General features: G+C 40.4%; 1 protein-coding gene across 1 annotated transcript in view; it reads left to right on the plus strand.

The window, feature by feature from the left end:
- Positions 1-20173, plus strand: part of TTLL5 (tubulin tyrosine ligase like 5) — a 307505-nt gene that overhangs the window by 62230 nt on the left and 225102 nt on the right. The window contains exons 13-16 of the mRNA XM_029239548.1: positions 9565-9646; positions 11254-11315; positions 12484-12578; positions 15338-15379. Of these exons, the coding sequence (XP_029095381.1) occupies positions 9565-9646; positions 11254-11315; positions 12484-12578; positions 15338-15379 (281 nt within the window). The remainder of the gene's footprint in view (positions 1-9564; positions 9647-11253; positions 11316-12483; positions 12579-15337; positions 15380-20173) is intronic.

The following is a 20173-nucleotide window of genomic DNA, read 5'->3' on the forward strand; positions in this document are numbered from 1 at the left end:
GTAGGCTTCCCAATGGATCTGGTGTGGTAAGGGCCAGGGGCTCTTAGAATTATTGCAGACTTTTTGAGGAGGGGATGTGGGAAATATGACTCCAACTGCAAAAACCTTATTAGATTAAAAAAAAATTAAACATTTCTTTTCTACATCTACTTGGCTCTTCTGTGAGAGTAAATTTCTAGTAGCTCTTAGTGTAAAAATCTCTGTTCTGGAAATCATCACAAGCTCTTCTGAATGTTTCCTTTTCTATTTTATTTCATTACCAGATTGCCTTTTGGAAGCTTAAGAATTTCTTGACCTTAATGGCATTAGAAGTTCTGATGTGAGAGAAGCAGTGACTTTCTCTGACTCAGTGAAATGCCGCCTAAGACTATTTCATCAGCCATGGGTCTCCAGCCCCCTCCCTGCTTGTGTTCAGTTTTAATAAACTGAGTGCATCTGGAGTTTTTTAAACTGTTGACTATCTTCTTGGCTTTTGTGGTTCTAATTCCACTTCCTGTCAGCCCTGGGATTTTGTGTGCTTCATTAACTTCCCCCCATCAGAAATGATTTTGTATACGTGTGTCTATTTGTGTGAATCTCTTTGCCTCCCACTGGTTCCCAACCTCCCCTGGGGTTTAAGTTACAAGGAATAATCTGGGTTTTTTCTTTTGTTTTTCATTTGTTTTAGAGTAAACAGGAATTGAGAGCTTCCCAGAAGAATTTGGCTTGAACAGAGCATTGGTGTTTTAGAGGAAGCTAATAGTCTGGTGATGGGGTTCACTATATTCTTTTGGTTGTTGTTTCTGCCTTTCCACATTATATGGATCTTTGCCAGAAGCATTCCATTCGTATCTAAGTGTTTCTGGCCTATGATTTCTTTCCCACCCGCCCACCTGTAGTGTCCAGCTTTTGTTTCCAGGTACGGTCAATATTCCCATTCCTTTGTTTATTTATGTAGTCAACTTTTCTCAGTGCCTGCTGTGTTCAGGGTGTAGATTATGAGTTTGTTCCTCTCAAACCAAATTTTACATGGGATGATATATACAGATACCTGCATTGTATTAATAGCATTTAAATGTAGGCTTAGGAACCCTCACAAACGACCAGAAACTTAGCCATTTGATGCTTTTTAATAGATTTGTACATCCGGAAAGGACCTCAGAGAATAATTAATCCATATAAAGAAACTGAGGCCCTGAGAAATTAAGACCCTTGCCTCAGGTTCTAGAGCTAGTGAGTGGGAGAACTCAGATGTAAGAGACTCAGCTTGGAGAAAGGGGGTCAGAAGATGGGTCTTGGCAATCAAGTCATCTTGGTCATAAGACTCTTGATCAGTAGAACTTTTGATGCCTCTCCCAATAAAACAGACTTTTGACAGTCTAATTTTTACTGCCTTTAGAATTCTGAAAATGTGGTACCATGTGAAATATATGCTTAAACAGCAACCCTATAAATAGGGTTGCTTAGGAAATTGGTGCTGTGAGATTACTGGCTATGAGAGCAGCTTTTTTTTTTTTTTTTTTTTGAACAGTTGGAGAAAAACAGCCCCAAACAGGATGTTAGCTATCCTTTAAAGATGCTGCTGCTGACAGTGGTTTCATCTATGTGTGTGAGGATGGCTGAAGTGACAGGCTATGACCATGGTCCTCTCTAGCCTGAGAGCATATGAACCAGCTGTCCTGCCACTTGTAGACTTGATCAGACTGGCCTTGTTTAGGTAAGACCAGTGACATCTTTGTTCAGGACAAACCGTGCTCAGTATACCGTGTTATGTTGGATGGTTGCTGGTTTGGCCTTTTATTGGTATTGTTTAAGACCATTTCACAGGGTAAGCTGACATCCTTAAAGTGGGAGTGTCCGTAAATATTTGTTGGAGGAATGGAAGTAGGCAGCATACATTTTATAATGGAAACTACTTGACCAACAAGAAGAATAATGAAAGTCATCAAACAGTTCACTTTTTGAGATAATTTTCTTTTCTGGCTTATCTCATGCTCCTGTTTAGATGGGAAGTTTACTGTAGAAGGGACTTAGAAGAAAGTACCTACTGTTTGTCAGGCACACTTCATTGGTTATTTCCTTTAGTCCTCTTAAGAGTTTTGTTGGTGTTTAGTACTCATGTTTTATAGACGAGGAAAAAAGATTCAGAGAGGTTAAATCATTTGTCCCAGGTCATGCTGTTAATAAATGGCAAAGCCAAGTGTGAGAGCCAGGTCTCTCTGGCTCATTTTCCACCCACGTAAAGACAAGTTCTGATGTGTCCAGCCATTTTTGGCATGCTCCATATCCTGGATTCTCCTTCTGCTCTCCTGTAACTAGATCTCAGGAAAAATGATGTCATCCTTTTTAGCAGATCAGGCCTAAAAAAGGGCACTCTTTCTGCTCTAATCAGCAGTACCTAGTTCTAGATATTCCTCTCAAATCTACCTTTGCATATGGTAGCCAGATACCATATTGATTTATTGGACTAGTTAACAAATTGGCTCTGGGCTTTTTCTTTTATTTAGTTCATTTTCCTGTGGGATTTTGGTCTGTTTTTTTTCCCAAATTTTCCTTCTGGACCCCAGATAAAGACTTCCTCCTTAGGTTTTCAACTCCAATCCACAGCCAAGGTGAAAAGAATTTCCTTTATACAATAGCATTTGACTGACAGCAAGATCTGGCTAATGTCAGCACTTTCCAATTTCAGGGATTACAGCTTCAGCTGGGACTTTATTTCTGGGGCGGGTTAGTGGGTTGATTCCAAAACTAGTGGTGTGACATGTTTAGTAATCTCTTAGGACTTGGATGCATTGTTATTTCCCTATCAAATCTTCTTTCCTCCCTTTCTAGACCATCTTTTATTAAGTTTTTCCTTAATATGTCTTAATATATAAAAATCTTAATGAGAATTTCTCTTATTTTCTTGATGATTGGTGGCTTTATTATGAGCATTAAGTTTATTATGAGTCTTGCAGTTAAGGTCATTTTTGGGAAGTAGCTGCAAATTATTTTGTCTTTCTCAAAAATTGTAGTGTTTTACATTAAAAATTTTTTTAATTAAAAAAATTTTTTTCTTCTCCCTTTTTTTTTTTTCTATCAGTATTTTCTTGATTGCTTCCTATGTGCTTTGTATAGTGCAGACTGTTCGCTATAGAGCAGTGCACGAGACATGGCCCCTGTCCTCAGGTAGTGGGGAGAACCAGACATGAAATGACACAGGACAACACAAGTAGCACAGTGACTCAGGTGCTCTTGGAATACACCAGGAGTTACCAGCTATGCCTAGAGGAGCCAGGGAAAGCCATTCCTAACAGAGGGAATATGACATGCAAAATACAGCGTCATGACAGAATGTGGCATGTTCTGAAATGGAAAGTTCAGTGTGACTAGATGTAGCCTGAGTTGGATGAGGTGACGAGTGATAAGGTTATGGAAGTAGTTTGGGGACCGATTGTAAAGGACTGGCACGGTTAAATTTATCCTGCAGACAGTAAACAGCCATCAGAGTTGTTTGAGCAGTGGAACAACAGGATTATTATTTTTCCTTTAACTTTTATCATGACTTGACCCAAAGCTTGGTGTGACAGAATTATAACACAGGGAATACTGTACAACATTATTAGAAGTGACTAATTTAAAATCCTCCAGGAACCAACCTGACATCAGCGTCTGTTGCTGGGCCAATTCACTGCCTGTCTCTCTATCTGACAGGTGTGTGTCTTAGAAAGGTAATTCTGGGCTCCTCTGGTGGCGCAGTGGTTGAGAGTCTGCCTGCCGATGCAGGGGACACGGGTTCATGCCCCGGTCCGGGAAGATCCCACATGCCGCGGAGCGGCTGGGCCCGTGAGCCATGGCTGCTGAGCCTGCGCGTCCGGAGCCTGTGCTCCGCAACGGGAGAGGCCACAGCAGTGAGAGGCCCACATACCCCCCCCCCCAAAAAAAAAAAAAAAAGAAAGAAAGATAATTCTGATGGCCACATGGAGAATGGACTACAGTGGGGAGAGACTAGTGCTAGGGAAATGATTTGGTGGTAGGAGGTACCCAGTGATAATATACACTTAGTCATGTGACCCAGCACTCCCACTCATAGGCATTGACCCAAGAAAAATGAAACCATACGTTCACACAAATACCTTTACACGAATGTTTATAGCAGTGTTATTCATAATCGCCTAACATTGGAACCAGCCCAAATGTCTATCAGCTGTTGAACAGATAAGCAAATTGTCGTCCATAAAATGGAATACTACTGAGCCGTAAAAGGAATGAATTACACTACTGATATGTGTGACGACATAGATAAATCTCAAACGCACAATGCTAAGTGAAAGAAGCCACTCTCAGAAGGCTACATACTGTGTGATTCCATTGATTTGACTTTCTGGAAAGGGCAAAAGTCAGATCAGTGATTGCTGGTGGATGGGGAGTGAGGACTGACTGCAGAGTGACAAAGGGAATACTTGTGATAGAATTGTTCTGCATATTGACTGTGGTGGCAGTTAAATAACTATACATTTGTTAAAACTCATCAAACTTTATAATTTAGAAGGGTAAACTTTATGTAAATTATACCTCAGTAAACCTATCTTTAAACAAAAAATAATGGTAGATGGATGAACCTCAAAAACATGCTAAATGAGAGAAGCCAGACTCAAAAGAGTGTATGCTTCCATTTATATGAAACTCTAGCATAGGCAAAAATGATCTACGGGATAAGAAATAAGAATAATAGTTGTCTGGGGGTGTGGCGGCAGGGAGCAGGGTATTTGCCAGGAAGGGGCACGAGGGATCTTTCTGGGGTGATAGAAATGTTCTGTGTGTGTTGATATGAGTGTGGGTTACATGGATGTATCAAGACTCACCAAAAGTACACTTAAGGTCTGTCCATTTCATTAAATATATAAATTTTACCTCAAAAGGGAATATAGAAGAAAGGCTGGATTAAAGAGAAACAAAGAGAGAAAGAGATCTGGTAACGTGATGGATTGGGGAGGTGGTAAAGAGAGTGTTTCTAGCTTTGGAGACGAGCGCTTGGGGTTTTCAAAGATGAAGAATAATGGGAAGCCAGACAGGTTTTGGGAGAAGATAACGAGCTGTGTTTTGTTGAGTGTTAAGTCCTGTGGGATATCCTAGTGAAGATGTCTGCAAGGCATTTGGAATTATGGATTTGGTGTCCAGGAGACACTTGACTAAAGATACAGATTCGAATGTCATCCTCATAATGTTAATTGCAGCCATGAGAATACACGAGATCACCCAAGAAGAGAAGTAGAACTGAGAAGGAAAGAGACCCGAGGATGCTACCCTGAGCAAGCCTACCAGTGACTAGCTGGGCAGAAGAGAAGGAATGAAAGAAGGAGAGAAAGGAGGAGGACAGTCAGAAGAGAGCAGTGTCCTGGAACCAAGGGAGAGGGAAGTTACAATAAGTAAGGATTGTCAACAGTTTCAGATACTTGGACTTAAAGCAGCAAGGTGGTCTTTGGGGATCACAGTGAGAATAGTCAGTTATTAAAGAGTGGCAGCAGAAGCAAATTGTTATGGGCCAGGGAGTCAGTAAGCGTTAAGAAAGTTAGATTGCTTTTTCAAGAGGCTGCTTGAGGGCTTCCCTGGTGGCGCAGTGGTTAAGAATCCGCCTACCAGTGCAGGGGACATAGGTTCGAGCCCTGGTCCGGGAGGATCCCACGTGCCGCGGAGCAACTAAGTCCGTGCGCCACAGCAACTGAGCCTGTGCTCTAGAGCCCGCGAGCCACAACTACTGAAGTCTGTGCACCTAGAGCCCATGCTCCACAACGGGAGAGGCCACCACAATGAGAAGCCCGCGCACCACAGCGAAGAGTAGCCCCTGCTCAACGCAACTAGAGAAAGCTCGTGCGCAGCAACGAAGACCCAACGCAGCCAAAAATAAAATAAATTAAAAAAAAAAAAAAACGCTGCTTGAAAGAAATAGGGGGGTAAGGGCGCTAATGTAAAATATGAGGTGGAGTCAGGCTTCTTAACCATTCACTAGTCACATTTTCAAGTTTGTTTTGATTTGGCTGGGGGCTGAAGGAAATATATCTCACCAAGGAAAATTTTCTTGAGGAAACATTGTTGAATAAGGTGGTAGCAACAGTCCTTTAAAAACACTTGCTTTTCTGTCACGATGAAGACAATGCAGAGGAACAAAGAAAGTAGCTCTCAGAACTGGAAAAGCCTAGCTTGCCTACACCTTTTAACGACAGGAACACTGGTGTATCTCATCCTGGATACTGAATTTTTGAAATTGTAGACACTGCTGCTAAAACACACAACATTAAAAGGTGAGGAAATTTAATATTCTCAGTACAACCTATTGATACTTTTTACCATTTAAAATCTTTAATGTCCTCAGAAAAGACCAATCGTAAGTTAAAAGGGTCATTGTAAGGACTCTAGTAGCCTGCCAAGGACCCAAATGCTTTTGATTAAGCTGAGTTGATTGTTGTAAGAGATAAACCTGATACAAATGCTCTCTTTTTCACCACAGTCCTCTCCCCCCGTTCCCGCCTCTCAGGTGAGCTGGGCTTTGCGCTGTGTTGCAGTGCTATCACATACCCCACCCTCAAGTGATGGTAGATCCAAGCCTGGCGCATGTACAGATATTAGTTAGATTCAAAGCTGATTTTGAGATCGTTTAGCCCTGGTGGGATTTATTCACCTGAGTGAAGATTAAGTTGCACTGTAAAGGGTGTTTTCTCTCTTTGGGTTGTTTTTTTGTTTTTGTGTTTTCCTTTCCCCTTACTTTCCACATTATTGGTTCTCAGCCTTTCAGCTTAGATTCTTGGAATCTGCCTCTTAACTGGGGAGACAGTAAAGTAAATGTGTTGGTTGCTTATTGTGAGGTGCTTAAATAATGGGTCTTATTGATCGTTTTTCTGATTTCAATTTGTGTTCATTTGTGGCTGATTCTGCAAATCTGATCAATATGTGCACCAGTCATTATTCTCACCCCATTCCTTACGCTATTATTATTAATATTACCACTTTATGAAATAATTGAATCCTGTGCTTTAGCTTTTAAAAACTGAAGAGAATGTTATTTTTCTTGAATCAGACTCATTATACTTTCTCTGCTTGTGTAATTCTAACATGGATTTGTAGTTTTTGTAATTAGGTTTTTCCTTTTAAATGCCTTTACTGGTGCTGTATCATAGAAAGGGGGTAATATACCATGGGATGACTGAAGATCAGGTTACGAGAATGTACCAGCTATAAAAGCCATGAATGTGCTACCAAAAATAAGATAGGTAAAGGAGCTTTCTTTTCTTTACGCCTTTAAAGTATAGATAGTATATGATTTTTGTGTGGTTACATGAAGGTGAATCCTATCTCAGACTCTCATAGTTTGTGATTATTTTTGCAAATTAAATGGAATCCTAAATAAGTACTATGGAAACCAACTCCTTCATGCAAACTTTACCTGAGAGAGAATTTGAATATGAATGTCTACCTGAATCTATATTGCCTAAATAGGAATTCTGGATATAAGTTAGCTGAGCATATGGAGATTGACAAATGGTGATTAATAAAGAGAATAGGGGAAGCCAGAGGGAGCTAATAAAGTATCAGAGAGAGAGATGATTCCCCCACGCTCCACAGTGAATAAAAGTTGGTGTGGTAAGGAGGATCCAGGTCTCTAGATTCCCATTACACCAGACTTCATGTTCTAGAAGAGAATCTTTGGCACCAGCTTTTTAGAAGCCTACATTTGTTCTATGTTTTTGAGAGGATTGAGAAATGGGAAAATCCTTCTTGAAGTAAAGAAATGTGTTTCAAAGTGCATTTCTGGAAAATACCTGGTTGTGTTCCATGGCTGTGAGCTGTGTGGCTTATGACGTCTGGTCGAACTGTAAGGAAGCTATAGTCTTTTCTCTTGGGAAGAAGGTGTGTGTAAACAGTTTATCTGAGGGACACAGAGTGGGATGTTTGGGAATGAGTGGGGCTTCTGAAAGTCTGATGTATTTGATGTATGTATACTAAGGAGGGCTGTGGAGAGGGCCTCATTTTTTTTTTCTTCTTTAATATTTATTTATTTGGCTGTTGTGGGATCTTTATTGTGGCCTGCAGGATCTTTTGTTGCAGTACGCGGGCTTCTCTCTAGTTGTGGCACGTGGGCTCCAGAGCATGCAGGCTCAGCAGTTGCAGCACGCGGGCTTAGTTGCCCTGCAGCATGTGGGATCTTAGTTCCCCAGCCAGGGATCGACCCTGTGTCCTCTGCTTTGGAAGGCGGATTCCTAACCACTGGACCGTCAGGGAAGTCCCCAAGAGGGCCTCATTAATAATAACAATGAGGGACTTCACTGGTGGCTCAGTGGTTAAGAATCCACCTGCCAATGCAGGGGACATGGGTTTGATCCCTGATCCGGGAAGATCCCACATGCCATGGAGCAACTAAGCCCGTGCGCCACAACTACCGAGCCTGCGCTTTAGAGCCTGCTAGCTACAACTACTGAGCCCGCGCTCCACAACTACTGAAGCCCACACTCTCTAGAGCCCGCACGCTGCAGCTAATGAGCCCATGCGCTGCACCTACTGAAGCCCACGTGCTCTAGGACCCACGTGCTGCAACTACAGAGCCCACCTACTGCAATTACTGAAACCCGCGTGCCTAGAGCCCGTGCTGCGCAGCAAGAGAAGCCACTGCAGTGAGAAGCCCATGCACCGCAAGGAAGAGTAGACCCTGCTCACTGCAACTAGAGAAAGCCCGCGCACAGCAACAAAGACCCAATGCAGCCAAAAAATATATAATAATAATAATAATGAGAGTAAAGTTTGCCAGCTGAGGTTCCAAAGTTAGCCTCTCATCCCTGCATTCTGGGAGAAGAGCCTGCTAATGGTTCTGGCTTTGGTCTTTGTAACAGTTGGGGACTTAGGGGACAAGAATCAGTAAAGAATCCAGAAGCCATGGAAATTTGATCTCTGGCTCCCTCCTTTATGGCTTGTCACAGTCTTGCTTGGCTGCCACTGGCTCTCTCCTTTCTCTTCTGTCTTTCTGTGTTGGGCCAGTGTATTTTATTTTCTATCTTCAAAGAGGAATTGAAAGCATAGAGGGGAAAGAATAAATATGTTTTATGCTTGGATGTCTTCTTGACCTAGGTTGCAAAAGTAGGGTCTTGGTTTAAGAAAGTGTGATGGGAAGATCCTAGAGAGGTGTCTTCTGTAGATTTTCCTGTTTTCAGAGTGTGGTGGGGGAAGTAGTGGGGGAGAACAACCTAGAACAAGCCCAAAGCAGCATTGATATTGTATGCACTTGTTGCATTCCTTTTCCTAACATTTTTTTTTTTTACCCTTCTAGACAGCAGCAGAATCATGCTGGTTAACTTTTAGAGTCAGGTCACTTTCTGTGTAGAGCTCAGGAATGTCAATAGAGTGGATGATAGAAACTGGAGTTTTATAGCATTATTTTCTTATTATCCCTAGAACTTGATTTCTCTTGGACTTGAAAGTTCTCTACTTCTATTGCCTCTTGATACTTAGCAAATTTCTAGGCCTTTGATGGGAGTTGGTTGGATTGAACCTTCCAGATCTTTGTTTGGTTGTGACATGGAAAATGATCTTGTGTATTGTGTTATGTTGTACTTCTAGAACTCTATGGCTTTGACGTGCTCATAGATTCTACTCTGAAGCCATGGTTGTTGGAAGTGAATCTCTCTCCCTCTTTGGCCTGGTAAGTAGTCTATTCCATCAACTAGAAAAGGACAAACCTTCAATAAGCAGCTCTAAAACACTTTTTTTTTTTTTTTTTTTGGTCATTTCTCTTGGCGCTAGGAGATTTTTTTTCCCCGTGGATATTAGATTGAGATGACTAGAATTTCTAAATTTGGGGGATGTGTGGTATATTGTCAGAGTCCATATTGCAACCATGGACCCCTATCTTACTAGTCAATTTGCAATCTCTGTTTACTGTCTTATTGGGCTTCTAAGGGATGCTTCTTTCATTTTTATCCCCAGTGTGCTTCCTCTCGCACTCTCTTTTTTTAAGCTTTGTAGGTGTTCTGCTAAGGGTAAAGAAATACATGAGATATTGAATTTCCTTCACCACCAAAAGTTTATACATACTCTAATCCACATATACCATAAAGGTATAGAGCTGGGCCTAGGGTAGTGTAGATAATATCTGGTCCTTTTATCCTGTCCACGTCCTGGTGTTATCCATCCAAGATTAAAGCCTAAAGACTTCAAACAATCTTTAAAAAAATTTTTTTAACCTATCTATTGTTTAGAAGAAGGAAAGAAAGTTATTTTTCAATACCAGAGAAGATTCTGCTTCTATCTGTGGCTACAGCCAGAGTTTCTGTTAGCTCCGTGCTTCTCTAAACAGCTAGAAAACCCAAGAGATTTATGACAGAGACCACCCAGCTGCTGTATTTTTAACAATGAGAAATTTTGGGAAAATGCCAACTAATCGAATAAAGACAGACTGACTACTTTGTAGGGTGGGAGTTTGGCTTAACCCCAGTAGTAAGGTGTAGAGCTGGATACTACAGATGCTTCAGATGTTGTGCTACACTTTGGTTAAGTCAACGTTTTGCAGGTTTCCCAGCAATGTACATTATACAATGTTAGAGAGCCCCAGGATAAGGCATTGGGTCAGCAGCCAGAGGAATCTGGTTTCTGGAGGAGCACCTCAGCTCCAAAGCCAGCATGGCATCACTGCCACAGGGATGCCCCCTGCTTTCGGACCATGTTGCTTCTGTTTCCATGTGGGTTCCTGCTGCATCATTTGGTGATATTTTGGTATAACTTGTATTTTTTTTTTTTGGCCTTCATTTGCAAGCCTGCAAGCTTAAGAAGATGGATTTAGAATGGAAAATGAAGCCTTAAAAAAAGTACAGAGATAGCCCAAGTTTCTTCTCTTGCATGTGAATGTGATTTGACTATCACAGCAGTAAAAAAAAAAAAAAATTGAACGATGGGCACACTCATAAAAGAGCATATTAAAAATCTGAACCTCTCAAATCCACAGTGATAGTGAAGCAGTGTTATGACCTGTGCAAAGTTTGAATTGCACAATACCTTCTGGAATAAAAAGATTGCATGTCAGGGGATAAGCGCCTTAGATCTGGGCCTGCCTTGCAGAGGATGAGTTTGATGCCAGGCTTTTATTTCTAGAATTTTTGCCCAGATGTTTTTTTTCCCCCATGGATTTGATGTGCTTTATGTGTATCTCCTCATTGACATTTGGTAGCTTTGCTGTATTAAGGCCTGTTAGGGGCAGCTATTCTGTTAACCTATAAAATTATTGATTGCTCTTTTCTTTCTTTGTTCTGTTAGTGATGCACCTCTGGACCTAAAGATTAAAGCCAGTATGATTTCAGATATGTTCACTGTTGTAGGTGAGTAGTAGTGTTTTCTGAAAACTCATATAAAAGTTAAGCAGTGCGTCCATTTTGTCAGGTTCTGTAGGTGTTGCCAACTGGCAGTTTCTCAGCCATGCTAAATGTTTTGTACTAAAAAATTATATTTTCAGGGAAGTGTTTATACGTTTCTATTCCCCCTGGCTCCATCCTGCCCTGAGGCTGAACCACAACTAGGGCTGAGACCTAATTCCTGGGGCACAGGAATTAGGAGGTGAGGAAGAGAATTAAGCAAAGATCTGGAGAAAATATATTTTTCTCTGAGCTGAGATAGTGAAACCCACTGAAGAGGCTTTGTTACGAAGGAGACTGGCTGTGTTTCTGCTAGGCAGTCTCTACTGGTGTCAGCGCTCTTCTGTAGTGGTTATAACTGAAGCAGCCAAGGAAGAAATCCCTTTCTGGGTAGATAAGCCAGAACTTTGAGATGGAGATGGGCAGCCAGGTGGGTATGTTTTGGGTTTGGAGTTGTTGTTTTAAGTACTCTAAAAAGACATGATAAAATACACTTGAAATGAACTAACACTTGGCGTACCAGCAAATGCTGTAAAACTTTGCTACCGTGTTCTCCTTAGATGAGAATTTGCTTCCTTTTAGGAAATAAGTGAAATTGGCCGAAGCTTAATTTCTTAAGCAATGGGTAATCTACAAAGCCCATTTTGGAAGTTGCCAATAGACCACCTTTAGCAGTTCCAGAAGTGGATCCTATAACAGGACAATACCCCTCACTTGCTTCTGGATTCTCCTGGTAAAAACAACATTATCTTCCATTCACCATCCAGGAAGCCACTTTGAAATAACTTGTCTTTATTAACCACTGTGTGTTTTTAAATGGTGGTTTGCACTTTTACTCTGAAGTTCATCAGAAGTCTACATCTCTTCTTCCATCAGTATCACATTTCAGCTCCCCAGCTCCCCAAGGAAGGCTGGTTTATCTGCATATATTCCTTACTTGTTTGCTGCAGTTGTGGTGGTTCGAAGTTCAAGTGGAGTATGTGTATGGGAGAGTCATGCCTAAACCTCCCAAGGATGGATCTCTGTAACATTTATGACAGTGAAACTGAGTTTGTCCATCTAAAGGAAAGGTGCAGCTAAATCTGCTAATTTCTTAGAAAATGGCAGGCTTTAATATTTCCCATTCCCCATTCAGGGTTTGTATGTCAAGATCCTGCCCAGCGGGCATCAACCCGGCCAATTTATCCCACCTTTGAGTCTTCCAGGCGAAACCCTTTCCAGAAACCTCAGGTAAGCAAATTCAGCAACAGGAAGCCCCAAGGAAGCTTATTGCAAAGTGGCAGCTGTTGTCAAGGAGTGAGCAGAAGCGCTATGATTATAAGGTCACTTACAGCCGGAGAATTGGGGGACCATTCTAGACAGGAGGCAGTTATATTCAGCCACAGCTAATAGCTTATGGTTTTAATGCTTTCAAACCAACTTACTCTCTGCTTTTTTCTTTCTTTTCTTTTGGCTTCTTTTTTCATTGTCTTTTCCTTTTTTCTTTTTCTCTCTTTTTAAAAATCACTTTCTGTTTTCTCAAATTGATATGCTCATAAACGAGGCACAGAGAGGGAATCTACAAATTCCTCATCATTACTCTGCTGTATTTTTTTAAAATTAATTTATTTATTTTTCGCTGCTTGGGTCTTTGTTGCTGCGTGTGGGTTTTCTCTAGTTGCAGTGAGTGGGGGCTACTCTTCGTGGTGGTGTGCAGGCTTCTCATTGTGGTGGCTTCTCTTGTTGCATAGTATGGACTCTAGGCACATAGGCTTCAGTAGTTGTTGCTCGCGGACTTCAGTAGTTACGGCTCGTGGGCTCTAGAGTGCAGGCTCAGTAGCTGTGGCTCACGGGCTTAGTTGCTCTGCGGCATGTGGGATCTTCCCGGGCCAGGGCTCGAACCTGTCTCCCCTGCCTTGGCAGGCGGATTCTTAACCACTGCGCCACCAGGGAAGCCCTGCTGCATTCTTTTTGATCTTCAGACTAGCTTCGCAGAGAAGATGCTCTATTGAAATAATATCTTCTCTATATGTGAGTCTCTTCACAGGGACCCTCAATGATCATGAGGTGTAGATTGAAGTTAAATGAGATAAATGCCTGCAGAAAGCTGTGCATGGGTGTCTGAAACATCATCTGACCCAGTGTGGCTCCAGTCTGTGTACTCTGCATTTTCCAGTTAAACCAATCAGCTCATCATTCTGCCTACCTATTCCATCATCGGATCAGTCCCCGCCCATCTAGACCTGGCTAGTTTCCACTTGTGTTTCTTTGCCTCTTACGTTTCTTCCTATCTAAAAGGTCCACTTTCCTCCTGTCTTCCCATCTGGATTGATTACCTCACCTGCTCAGAAGTTTGGAGATCGTTTCTTATTAAATCCATTCCACTCTGTCATGACCTTTTCTTTTCATTGCAGCATTATTTACTGGTTCTTTATTGCATTGTTTTGCATTCATTGACTTGTTGCCTTTAAATTGTCCAGTACTCCTCTGCTAGATTGTAAGCCCTTTGAGGGCAGAAACAGCTGCTGCTTCTCCCTGTCCCTCCCCTTTCCCTTACTTCGCCCCTCCTATGTTCCCCCTACCTCCACTTTAGCCCTCCACCTCTCCCTTTTTTCCTCCCACTTCTCTTCCTTTTGCTTGCTGGTCCCGTGTAGATTACTGCTACTTCTGTTTGCTAAGCTTATGTACCATTATTTATTCACATAACTTTTCATTAGAACAGGGTTTACAAACTCAAATGCCTCTAGGGGCTTCAGAGAGACAATGTAAAAGGGTAACTAGGGCCAGGTATGATACAGCTAAGAGTGCTGTGACTGCAGTAAACTGGGCAGTGCATGCTTCCTAGCAAAAGGGCAGCTCTTTTACTTACGTGCTCTGGCTGATCATTGCCATGCGTGAGTGTGGGCCAAGTGTTGTTAGATCTTCCTACTGTCAAGAGAAATCAGAAATCTTATTTTAAAATACTGGCAACAAGAGTTCAATTTAAAAACTAATACTTTGCAGATGAAACATAGCATGTCCTTGAGCTGGATTCAGTTTATTGGTTGCCTGTGACCTCTTGCCTTAGAATTATTCCCTATTAGCGTTAGTGCTGTGGTGTGGAACAGGGTGAACTATATTTTAAGGGATATTATCTTAGATTAGAAGTGAAACCAGGCGACAGGGTTGTACTTGATCAGTACATCACAGATCAAAGGGTTTTCTTTAATTTTTTTTTAAATTGCTTTACAAAGGTGCATTAGTTTCTGCTTTGTAACAGTGAATCAGCTATACATATACATGTATCCCCATATCTCCTCCCTCTTGCGTCTCTCTCCCACCCTCCCTATCCCACCCCTCTAAGTAGTCACAAAGCACCAAGCTGGTAGAGGGTTAACCTAGGCGTACTAGGAAAACTGAATTTAGGCAATCGCATTCCTTTGCAAATTGTTTTCTGCAGTATCTGTGGCAAGAGCCACAGGACTGTGTATAAAGGATTACGAATGTTTCTGTGCATCATTACCAGTTTCTGCAAGTTCCACTCTAGGAGTAGCTGTATGTCAATCTTGGATGAATTGATCCCTTTTCTTAGCTTGCCTGTCAGCTTTTACTGGTGACTCTTTGCACGTAGTGGAGACTCTATTCACTGTTTGTTCTGCATACTGGTGGGTAATGGCATGACTTCATCCATGAGCAGTCCACAGGACACTTACTTAAAGGCTAAAGAAGCTATAGATTACATGTACTGTGTGAGACCATTTTATCAGGTAGAATAGTTAACTTCAGGATCTTCAGTACGTGACAGTAGGATTGAGTTCTCAGTGGTGAGAAGGTGAAACTGGAATGGTTATACTGCAGGAGAATGCAGTGTGAACGATAATAAATGCTCTAATCTTTTGAGAGCAAAATATAGGGCTTTGGCTTTTGCTGTCTGCTTGAAGATTATTTTTGTCACCATAGATGTAGGAGTTGGAAAATACAGGCATGTTAGGAAAAGATAAGGCTTTATTCCATTTTTCTGTCTTTTATAGCGTCCAGTATCTGCACAGTTTCAGTCATCAAGCACCAAACAGGTAAGTTCTGGATCGTTTGGAGATTTCATTCAAATTTTTATCTCCATTCCCCAAATGAAAAGCCATTTAACTGTTTCACAGTACATATTTCATGCACCTGCTTTTTGAACAGTTTAATAATGTAAAATAGAATAAGTGAAAGTGAATGCACAGAGATCTTTTTGGATGTAGTATGTAAGAGTAGAGGTTGCAGGAATTTATGAATCCTCTTTTTCTGATGGTGATTATGCTGTGATAGAGGCAGTTGAATTTAAATGATGAACAGAGTTTAGGGGCATATCTATTGTTCTGACCAAAATATTCCAGGAAAGAAATATCATAGTGCACAAGTAACCTTTCATTTGTTCAGACATCTTATGAAACATACCCTTGTCAGTAGCTTAATATTGGAAATGTTTTCACATTGGGTATTGGGCTGTATTTGAGTTTTTTAACAGATGACTTTTCTTATATGTAGTAATTTGCAGTTTTATGAATCTTAGAAACTCTGCCATATTTGGTGTCTCAGATGCTACGTTTAAAATAAAGGCAAAATATTTATCTCAGTCTCTTAATGATCAGCATTTGTCCTCTTTCTGTTCTTGTTAGCAGTATGTGAAATAAACTGTCGCTTTCTTCTGTGCAGATTTTTTTTAACATCTTCTGAAGTGATAGGATTTGATGCTTTGATATGAGTGATGTAGATGTTCTCATTTATAAGTGTATCACTTGCAATTATTAGTTCTTTAGTAAAAAGCTCCAGTATATTTATTTTGGCATTTGTAGATACAGTTTCTGGTAAGCTTGGAAGCTTGAATTATAACTTTCTTAGCTACTGTTTTTGATAAAGTGATTTACATGGTTTATATGAATCAAAGAAATGAAAAAAAGACTCACTGGCTGTGTTGTCTAGTATTTGGTAACTGATTAGTATGGTTTTGTAACACAAGTTTTGTTGTTTGGTTGGTAGAATTCAAAACTCTGTAATAGTGTTTTGTATTTAGCAGGTACCTAAGTGTGCAAGCTGCTCTCTGTGGCAAACAAAAACCAAGGCTGTTGACTTCAAAGAGCTTACACTCTAAATATCTCTTGACCTAACCTATTTAAGGAGAAGATTAAAGTACTGTTTCATAGCCTGAATTTGACTCCAAAGAAGTGTCTTTGACATGGAAATCTAATCTTAATGTCCCATTACTCATTTTAATTCTATTCCACCTAGCTCCATTGCTTGAATTGCCATAAGTTGCAAATAACCTGTGGACGAGCAAGACCTCTCTTTAGTGGTTATTTATTTCGACGCTGCTCACGTGACGCAAAGGCTTTCTGGCTTTATTCTGCAAACCTTAAACATATTGAATTCTTCGACTCTTACTGTCCTTTGCAATGTTCTACCTTGTCCCTATCTTTCTGTTAATGAAGCACTCTCAAATCCACAGTAGTCTCATCACAGCTAAGTGAGAAAAGAGAAGAAACTTTCTGCTCGGGCCATTTAGACCGTGTAAACTGTTCTTTTTCTGGTGGTGTCAGATTGTGAAGTCACAGTTTTTTGCTTGTTGTCTGATGATTCCTTTTTAATCCATTATCTCTTTCTACATTTCTCCCTTCCCTTGAATACCTATGGTTCAACATTTTTCACGCACCAGAAATTACATTTCAGTGTTCAAGCAGGTGATATGGTTTTGTGGAAAGAATGAGGACTTTGAAGTCAGATAGACCTGGGTTCAAATTTGAACTCTGCCAGTAACTGTTAGACCTTGGGCATGTTCCCTTACGTCTCAGGCTCACTTCCCACATCTGTCAAATGAGGATAGTAATACGTACATGGAGTTATGCTGAGAAAGGAATGATCAAAAGTAGGTAAAATATTTGGGATACTTTTGGACACATAGTTTACCCTCAGAAGATTTAGTCTCCTTCATACTTTTGAGTACTGTTTTTTGTTTTTTGTTTTGTTTTGTTTTTTTGGGGGGTATGCGGGCCCCTCACTGTTGTGGCCTCTCCTGTTGCGGAGCACAGGCTCCGGACGCGCAGGCTCAGCGGCCATGGCTCACGGGCCCAGCCGCTCCGTGGCATGTGGGATCTTCCCTGACCGGGGCACGAACCCGTGTCCCCTGCAGCGGCAGGCGGACTCTCAACCATGGCGCCACCAGGGAAGCCCTTGAGTACTGTTTTGATTTCCCTTTTTGCATTGTCAGTATCTGGTGTTATTTTGATATTCATTTATCTATAGTCATGTCTTTTCACATTTACTGTCATCAACAAATGCAAATCAACCCAATTAAATAAATAATTAATTAATTATTCATCCTCCCAGACATCAATACAGATTCTAAAGAATGCTTAATCAGTACCCGATCACTTCCCAACTTGATTCACTGCTTCTTATCTTATCCTACAGTTGCATCTTTTAACTGTGTTCAGCTTTTGTTGGTATATTTTATTTATTATATCATGATGCTAAGTCCTGTTTGGAAATATAATTTAAAATAAAAACTATATGAAGTTTTCACAAATGCTTCTCTAAAATCCAAAGACATTAAATATATTTGCTCTATTCCCCCTTTTTGTTATTTTGTCCTAAATATCAAAATTATAAAGCACATTTTAAAATAAATAAGCAGTCTCTGTACTACTATTCTTTATGAGCCCATTAAACTCTAAATGTTTATGGATTTTTTTCTTTTAATATTTGTTCCATTATTTTACTAGGGATTCAAGTTAGACTCACCAGGCGGTAATCGCCAGGAGCATACTTCTTAAATTTTTGAAGATTGGTGCCTCATTTTTTTTTTTTTTCTAATCCTCTCGTACCTCCTCAGTTGTTCATGATTTTTCAAACATAATTGTAAGTGGTTTTGGTAATTTTTTTTGTTTTTAAAGCCAGTTCTGTTAATAGCAAGATGCATGTCTCCCAGACCTGCTGACTTACATTTATTACAGATTTTCAGATGCTGCATATCTCTTTTTACTGTAACACAAACCTACTTACTTGCTTTCTTTTTTTTTTCCCCTAATTTCAAAGTAGTATACTTCCGGTTATCATTATATGTAAGCCTTCTCTATTAGCCATTTTTGGTCTGTTTCCACCCAGATTTATTCATATGTGGGTTTTTTTGTTCATTTTCTTTTGTTTGATAGAACTGATTCATTTTGCTTTTTAAACTTGACTTTTTATTTTCTGAGTGGCAAGATGCATCACATATAAATTGAGCTATTTCTAGTCCATGTATTTTTAACACAGAATTCTAAACTTTGTAAAGTTGCATTGGGAGGCTTTTTATTCTTTGTATGTGTTCTCTGTCAGGCAGATTTTTTTTTGCCCCTCAATTTTGATATCTTTGAGGATACCTCACCTTTTTTTTTCGTATTCTACCTCTTGTCCAGTTCTCCTTACTGGTACTTGCCAGCTTTCTTTAGGGTGAGAACCATTTTTCTGATTCAACACCTGTTTCTTACTGCTGTGAGTGGGGGCAGGTGATTCCCTGTCTCAATAATTTCACATTCTCAGCCAGTTCTTCCCTAGCAATGAAGGTTAGATGCGCATTGGTTTCTTCTGTGGGTATATTTCTGAGTCCTACGTTGTACTAATTACAATTTAACAACTTTGATGCATGTTGCATGGTAGAATTCTTACTGAGACAGTTTAAAGTCTATCTGAGAACCCAGCAGTTTAAATCTTGTGTCATCTAGCCAGGGGCAATGGTTCCCTTTAAGTTTAGAGGAGCTTTATTTCCTTAGTGTATTTAGTCAATCCATTGGAATATGTGGATGTATTCTATCCACTACCCAGAGAACATAGCTGAGCTGATGTGCCCAAAGTCAAAACCACAGAATGGCTTGTATTTGAACTGCTTTGCTCTTGTTTTTGACAGTCCTGATGGCCTTTCAAATCATTCTGATTCCTTTTTTTCTTTTGCTTTGCTTTTAATTTCCAAGTATCTCCTTGGCACTCATAAGCATTTCTGGTTTTTTTCTTTTTTTTTCATTATTATCCTTTCTTCTCCCCTTTTCCCTCTGCTTTTTCTCTCACCTGTGTCTATAATTCATTTGTTAAGAGTTCATTTCATTAATAAATATTGGTAGGTTTCAACCAGTGGTCTAGGATAGTAATGCTTTGTTGTTCCTGTATAAATACATTCCTGTATAAACCAGTACAGCAGATATTATGTAGATTTAAAAAATTCTTTCGTCTCAAATTTATTGAAAAGCTGAGATTGGCAAAATATTTTTTACTTTCTAGTCTGATTATTTTCCACTGGCTTCCCCAAAGACACAGGAAACCTGGGTGGATTTTAGAGAGGCATTTGAGATACCTAGACTTCGAGAGCTACAACTTTTCCTATTTTTCTCCCTCTCAGCCTTCTTAATAGTTGACATTGAAGTAAATAGGTGAAGAGATTAAAGGAGTTTCTAGCCACATTTTTTTTTCTCTTTTGGAGTAGCATTGACCTTTTCTTTGCGCTCTGGTGGTATTTGTGGCAATAAAAGAATAAAACAGTCAGTTTATGGGAGTTAACAGCTGAAGCATTCATCTAACAAGCACCATTACCCCTTCCTTTTCTAACCTCCCAAAAGCCCCACCCAGGAGCACCTGCTTAAACTCCTACCCACCCCACCCAAATAGCCCTCATGTAGGCACACAGTGGCTAGAGTTAGGACCGTGGACTGTGAGTAACAAAAGAGTGGTTGTGAATGTATGTAGGAGACAACTCTTTAAAAATGACTGGGAGAGTTTTGGAGAGCTAATTCATTGTTTGTGGGAGCAGGTTTAGATGAATAGAGGAAGATTGCAACATCATTATAATAGTCTCAATC

The sequence above is a fragment of the Monodon monoceros genome, unplaced genomic scaffold (assembly GCF_005190385.1).
Source record: "Monodon monoceros isolate NGI ecotype Baffin Bay Population unplaced genomic scaffold, NGI_Narwhal_1 Super_Scaffold_21, whole genome shotgun sequence".
Classification (NCBI taxonomy): Eukaryota; Metazoa; Chordata; class Mammalia; order Artiodactyla; family Monodontidae; genus Monodon; species Monodon monoceros.